General features: G+C 40.5%; 1 protein-coding gene across 7 annotated transcripts in view; it reads right to left on the bottom strand.

Annotated features, from left to right (window-relative positions):
- Positions 1–3,985: 3,985 nt before the first annotated feature.
- The window catches only part of LOC100770406 (nucleolar protein 4), a 340,437-nt gene continuing 337,152 nt past the window's right edge, over positions 3,986–7,270 (bottom strand). For all 7 annotated transcript variants that reach the window (XM_035440258.1, XM_035440261.1, XM_035440260.1 and 4 more), the window contains one exon: positions 3,986–5,875. In XM_035440258.1, the coding sequence (XP_035296149.1) occupies positions 5,682–5,875 (194 nt within the window). In that variant the 3' untranslated portion in view covers positions 3,986–5,681. The remainder of the gene's footprint in view (positions 5,876–7,270) is intronic.

The following is a 7,270-nucleotide window of genomic DNA, read 5'->3' as shown; positions in this document are numbered from 1 at the left end:
CAACTGACCTGAACATCGGGGAACTCTTGCTCCCCAAACTGATAGCTGGGATACCAGCATGGGACTGATCCAGACCCCAGGAACATGGATTTCATTGAGGGAACCTAGGAAATCTACAGGGCCTCTTGTAGTAGTTCGGGACTTAACCCTAGCATAGGTGTGGACTTTGAGAGCCCATTCCACATAGAGGAATACTCCCTGAGCCTAGACACACTGGGTTGGGCCTAGGCCCTATCCCAAAAGATATGATAGACTCTGATGACCCCCTATGGAAGGCTTCACCATCCAGGGGGAGCAGAAAGGATATGTGATAGGTAAGGTTTTAGTGTTGGGGAGTAGTAGATGAGGATGTGAGGGAGAAGGGAATTGGAATTGTCATGTAAAACAATCTTGTTTCTAATTCAAATAAAAATAAATCTGAAAGAAAAAAAACCCAAACAAACCAACAAACAAAAACAAAAGATGTAGATGGGCCGAGCATTGGTGGCACACGCCTTTAATCCCAGCAGTCGGGAGGCAGAGGCAGGCAGATCTATGTGAGTGCCAGGATAGGCTCCAAAGTTACACAGAGAAACCCTGTCTGAAAAAACAAACAAACAAAAAAAAGAATGCAGATGGTCTGTAAAACTTGGACCAGAGATCAACGGTTGTACCAGACACACCTGGCTCTGCCTCTTGGGGACCTTGCAGAGTGCACATCCCTGCTCTCTTCACATGCAGCACGCTGGCTCTGTATGCAGGTGCAAAGGTCCCTTTAAGAAACAAGCTCCGCCTACTCCTGCTCTCTCTACCATTTCTCTGTGGAGGCAGAGAGATCTCCATCTGGATCTCTGTGTCTTCTCTGTCTCTCTCTTCTCTCTTTCCTTTCTCTCTTCCTTCCCCGACTCCCTTCCCTTCCCCAGTAAAACTTCCTTCCCATGTAAGTTCTGCCTGATGGTGTATTTGTCCTTCACCCATATGGTACCCTTCCAAGGTCCCCCTCGTGGCATATTATTACATTTTGAATGGTGAAAGGCTTGCCCAGCGTGCAAGCACCACCCTAGGTTCAGTTCCTGGCACAGTATGTACTGGGTGTTTTCGAGCATACCTATAATCCTGGCACATGGGAGGTGGAAGCGGGAGGACAAAACATTTAGGGTCATTCTCAGTTAGATAGTGAGTTTGAGAGCAGCCAGGGCCACATGAGACTCCGTCTCATGGGGAAAAGTAGGTCAAAAACTTAAAAGAAAAAAATCAGAAACTGGAGTGGGAAGGAAGTGGAGTTTCCCATGTCCCTTGGAGAAAACAGAGGTCCAAATTTTAAAGAGAGCTGGTATCAATATGGTGACATTCCATAGGTTAGCGTGTGCTTAATTCTTGACCAAATTTTACCTCCCCCAAATGTTGGAAAAGATGGATAATGTGTTATTGTCTAGTTGCTTTATTTTCAGGGGTTCTCAATGTAAACTAAACTTGAAACACAGGTCCTATAAAGTTGGAAAACATTGTGGCAAATATTCATCTTTAAATGCTATCTGCATCTATGGTGTCAGGAGTCATAAAAAGGCTTCCCTTTGTGGGTTCGCATGGGTGGTCCCTTTAGTTTCTTATAAGATTCAACATACAAATTAGGGCCAGGCTGAAATGACACATCTGTCATTTCAGCACTCAGGATGAGGATTACAAGATGAAGGTAGGATTATGTCCAAAATACAAACAAACAAGGAAAAAAAAATAGAGAGAAAAAAACTACACTTATTTTGGAACTTCATCCTGTCATGTTACATGTATTTGATTGCCACCAGTGGTCAATTTTTCTTTCAATTTTTTTTTTTTTAGTTTTATGTGCATAAGTGCTTTGTTGTTGTTTGTTTATTTGCCTCATTGCATGTTTGGTATCAGGTGCATGCCTGATGCCCACAGAGGTTAAAAGAGGCCACCAGATCCCCTGGAACTGGGATAACAGATGGTTATTAGCTGCAATGTGAGTGCTAGGACTAGAACCTATGTCTTCTAGAAGAACAAAAAATTAGTGCTCTTAATGTTTGAGTCATCTCTCCCACCATCAGTGATAGGCTTTGCTGCAGCTTTTTATATTCATAGAGGTCATCACTTAAAGGAAATTCAATAATCATAGAAGTGTTTCATCAAATCACTTAACAGGTAACTATAATTTATCTATAAGAATAAAACTGCTAAAGTTTAATATGGCACCTGATTCTAAGGTGTAGCGCAAAATGGAATTATTTAGTACTTGGCAGTAGCAGGGACAGCACAGCCACCCAGAGAGGGCCATCCTGGGTCAAATGCTGGCTTCAATTCTAATGGGCTCATGGCAAGACTATGCCATTTTAGACTACATATAAAATGGGGATGGACTGTGTCAAGCCCCCAAGTGTTCTGTGATATTTTGATCCTGTTCTGACAAAGCTTGCTTGGAGTCAGGGGATCGAGCTAGCCACCAGCGGACCAAAATTAACCACAGAGGTTTTAGAGGACTGAGGACAGACAGGAAAGGAAGTAATAAGGTGGGCCCAAGAGTGGTCTAGGCCCTTTTGGAGAAATGAATGGATCAGGCAGCAGAGAACTGGTGGCTTCTCTGCTTCTTTGATACTTCAGGTTCTTACTCCAGTATCTGACTCCTGAATTTTTATTGATAAAGAGTAATTGGATTAATGCTTCAACCAAGGTCACTGTGATAAGTACAGGACATGAGATGGGTTTCTTTGTGTATTAACCCAGTACATGCTGGCCATTACTGGGTCTGATGCTTGCTCTACCCATGACTTCTCAGGCTTGTATGTTCATTGTAGCTATTTCAAGGTTTGTTTTCTCATTAAGAATGTTCAAGTAATACTCTCTCTCTCTCACTCTCTCTCTCTCTCTCTCTCTCTCTCTGTGTGTGTGTGTGTGTATGTATGTTTGTGTGTGTGTGTACAGCACATGTGGAAATCAAGGGACCTCCATAGGCTCTCTCCTTTTACTCTGTATGTTCTGGGGATCAAACTCAGTTCATCAGATTATCTGTTGAATCATTTTGCCTGCCCAAATAAGAGAGATCAGGCTGCTCCTCAGGTGCAAGTCACGGACGAGAAGGAAACGAGAGGAACGTGGTGTCCTATTCGTACACACACATGCAAAAGACATTGGATTTGAGTCCTATGTGAGCAGCCATGGGAGTGATAACGACAGTAAGTCAGACTTACTAGAGCTCAACATTGCATTTGCTGCTACATTCCATGGTCATTATGAAGAATGCTTCATGTTTATACCAAACTCAATCCTGAGGGCTGGTTTCTGACTATGATTTCATAGGTCAGCAATGGATATCCTCCTCATTAGTTTCCACCTTATTCTTTTGAGACAGGAACTCGAACTGAACCTTGAAATCACTGGTTGACAAGACTGGGTAGCCAGTGCACCCAGAAGTGGGATTATTAACATTTGTGGTCATATCTGGGTTTGTATGTGTGTGTTAGGGATCTAAACTCGTGTCTTCATGCTTTCAGAACAAACACTTTACAAACTGAGCCACTTCCTTAGTCCCAAATCACACAGTCATCAAGAAGGCTTAAGAGTGTCAGATCATATTTGAGAAAATGAAGACTAAAGCTAACAAATCCATCTTTCTAATAGATTTGAAGAATCATGTAGTAGCCTCACCCTGCTGGTCTCCGTCACTTCTCGGGATTAAGTTTTTATTAGTCTGACTGCATCAGGTCTGGGATATTTAGGAAAAGAAAATTTTGAATATTATTTTTTCAAATGTAGGCACAATACTGTATTTCATATTTTAAACAGAAACTGCCGCAAATTAAGCGCTAAAATTTATAGGCAGCTAGAAGAGCCCAGGGTTAGAGTACTTGCCTGGAAAGTCCAAAGTTCTAAGTTACACCCTTAGCACCACAAAAAACAAATGAAGATTGCAAGTTGTCAGAATCATTGTTTTAACACAGAAATCTTTTTATTAAACCAAACAAAAACAGAGAAAATTATACCAGCCCTCATTTTTTAAAATTTTCATTAAATAAGCAAACTCTAAATTCACACCTTTAAAAGATGTTTGCGCATCTATGTATTTCCAAAATACTCATATTTCAATAAGATTTTCACATTATATTCACCAACAGTATCACAAAATTTCTTTTTTTTTGTTTTTTTTTTGTTTTGTTTTTTTGTTTACGTAACTGTAAGGAACAATAATTCTAGAAACACTAGAAGAAAAAAAGCATAGCAATGTCCACAGTTACAAGAAAAAGTGCACATTACCCGGTCACAATCACAGTCAGTACTTGGAAAACTATATGTAACAAGTATGAAAGGAACACCACTGATGCCTTCAACTCATTACAAAAACTGAATGACATAGATTTTACACAAAATAAGGCAAATTCAAGAATGCACAAAGAATTCGTAATTCAACCAAAGCTAAACAACAGAAAAGAAAATGGTACAAGCATGAAATAAAGAATTTCTTAAATATTTTAAAAATAGGCTTGCTTCAGTGCAGAGAACACCACTCAGTGTGTCTAACACTAGCTAGAACTAGAGAAAAGAAGGGCAGAGCTTGGGAGACAGGATGAGGAAAGTTCATTGTAAAGTACAGCTCTATCTGCTGAGAGTTCTCGATTTTAGCAAAAAAAATTTTAAATTACACAAATCATATCAGGAGATATAATAGCCTTTTCTGGAAACTCTTTCCAAAAGAAATGAAAAGTACACACGAGAGTGCAAAGTTTAAGATTGTCACTTGCAACCTCATAACATTCAGTCATCTACATCCAGTCGCTGCTCTGGAGGGCCTCTTGTGGGACAGCGGCACCACCAGGGGCGAGCAGCTCCAAAGCAAGCACATTGTGCTGGGTTTTGTTTTGTTTTTTCAACACTTTGTCTTTTTAGAATGTTTAGAAAATTCTGTGATGAAAACTGCTGTGGTAAGCTGCCGTGTGGCGTGGGTGTTTTGAGACTGGCATAAGTACAGAAATGCAGGCATCTCTTGGAAGTAGTTCCTGATGGGACGGCTTAAAGAAAGTAGGCAAAGGGTTTTTTCCAGCATTGAGTGTTGGTGTTTTTGTAGAAAGAATTTGGAAAGAGGAGAAGGCAAAAGGGATGTGGTAAGGGTACTTACAGTAGATTCTCAAAAAACAGTTTTCTTTTAGGACCTATGAAAAAGTTACCAAAGTAAAAATGACCATTTTGAATGAAAAACAAGTATTCTTTTTATAAAAATTACATTTTCTTTTAAAATACAAGATCCCTTTCATTGTTGTCATATCCTGTAGCAACAAGAAATTTGGCTTTTTGTTTTCAGATACTTCAGCTTTTGGTCCAATGAGTCAGTAGAAAATTCCACTAATATTTCAGTTGGATCTTGAGCTATTTTTTACATACCACAAGCTTCTTCATTTTTATCCTTGAATTCAGAATATTCAGCCTTTTTAAAAATTTGCTTATGATATTTATGTTGACACACTAAAACAGAAAGCAACAGGCTGGGCACAGTTGAGCAGCAAGTACTTCAAGGCCAGAGTCCCTTTGAAGCTTCTTAACACACCAGCGTTTGGATGAAGGACGAGGTGGCATGATGGAAGTGTTTCCCTTAAAAGATTGTGCAGCAAGACCAGGGGTGTCTCTGCTGGGAAATCAAGTGTCATTAGTGGAAACTGCAAATTTAGAACTCCGTGAATATGACATCCTTGGCCTCAGTTCTGTTGTAAAATGAGATTTTCCAGTTCATCTGCAGAACGCAATAAAAAGGCAGCAGATTCTCGATACCCCGCGACAAGCTGTCTCACAGCGTTGATTTCTGTTGGACTCAGCTGAGGTCTGGAGTTTGAACTGCTAGAGGATCCTGAGCCAGTCGCCAGCTGCCTCTTCATGCTGAGATCCGTGGGTCCTAGACAAAAAGAATCGCAGAATAAGACAGAAATAGTATTTTTCTACCATCATCCATATGAGCACCCATCAAATTACAATTGAATTTATTCATGAATGCTGTCATGAGACACTCATGGTCTCTATAATCAAATGCATCTGCTCTCTGGAAGACTAAAGAGTGGTATGATGGGATGTGGGTGTCTGAGTAGTTTTTCAGGTATCTTGGGCAGCATCCAGTCATCACTTCCTTGTTATAGGGAAGACTCAAGCCCTTTGAACACAAGCTCTTGGCAGAGTTCAATTTTCAGTCTCTCTCCCACATGTTGCAGGCACTTCAGTGTACCAGCATTGCAAAGATGAATTGCAAATATTTTTATTTGCGCATTTTTTTAGCAAATATGATAACCCCCATCAATTCAGAATTTTAATGACATACAGGATAATTTTTAATTTATATTTTAATATTTTGTATATTAAAGTTTATTCTTTGAGATTTCACATGCTTATGAGATATATTTTGATCATGTACACACCCACTCTTGCCCTTCCAACTCCATCCACGTCTCCTTCAGTTTCCCCCCAACTTTATTTCCTTTTTTTTTAAAAGTTCACGAAGTCCAGTTAGTGCTGCTGCCATGAACGTCCACTGAAGCAAGGGCCACCCACACAGTCCCTGTACCACAAGTTACCAGAGCTTCTCAGCCAAGGGTGGGGCTGTGTGAGTCCTTTCCCTGTCCATGCTGACATTTTGACTGGCTTTGTACTTGGCAAGGCTTGTGTAAATAATTTGTCCACTTGGCACAATCAAGAATTATCTGGGAAGAGAGTCTTAATGATGGATTGTGTAGATGAAGCTGGCCTGTGGAGCTTGGTTGTTTTAATTAAGTTTTCAATTAATTTAATTGAGACCTACCCAAAGTGGGTGGCACCACTTCATGGGCTGAGCCCTGGACTGTATAAGAGTGGAGAAAGAGAGACAAGTGTAGGCACCCATGTGGTGACTCCGTCAACTCCGTTTCTTGACTGTGGATGTGACTAGATGCTTGAAATCCCACTGCCTTGAGATTCTAGCCATAATGAACAGTAATCTGAAACTGTGATTTCAAATAAACCCCTTCTCCTCTAAGTGACTCTGTCAGCATTCTACCGCAGCAACATGTGAAGAAACTACAACCTCTTAAGAAATGTTGGCACTGAGGGCTGAGGCACTATTGCTCAGTGTGTAGAGATCAAGCTGAATATTAAGGATTTGGTTTAATCTTTTCTTTCTTTCTTTTTAAAGGAGTTGGTTTAGATCTTTCTTTCTCACATCTAGGTAATGTTACCTACTAGGTGAATCATCTTTACAGCAGGATAGACTGAAATTTTCTTTGAAATGGAGCAAGGAAGTAGTTCTTGCAGCAACCCTGCAGTG

The sequence above is a fragment of the Cricetulus griseus genome, chromosome 2, assembly GCF_003668045.3.
Source record: "Cricetulus griseus strain 17A/GY chromosome 2, alternate assembly CriGri-PICRH-1.0, whole genome shotgun sequence".
Taxonomy (NCBI): domain Eukaryota; kingdom Metazoa; phylum Chordata; class Mammalia; order Rodentia; family Cricetidae; genus Cricetulus; species Cricetulus griseus.
The sequence above is the reverse complement of the archived record's forward strand: the minus strand, read 5'-3'. Positions and strand labels throughout refer to the sequence as shown.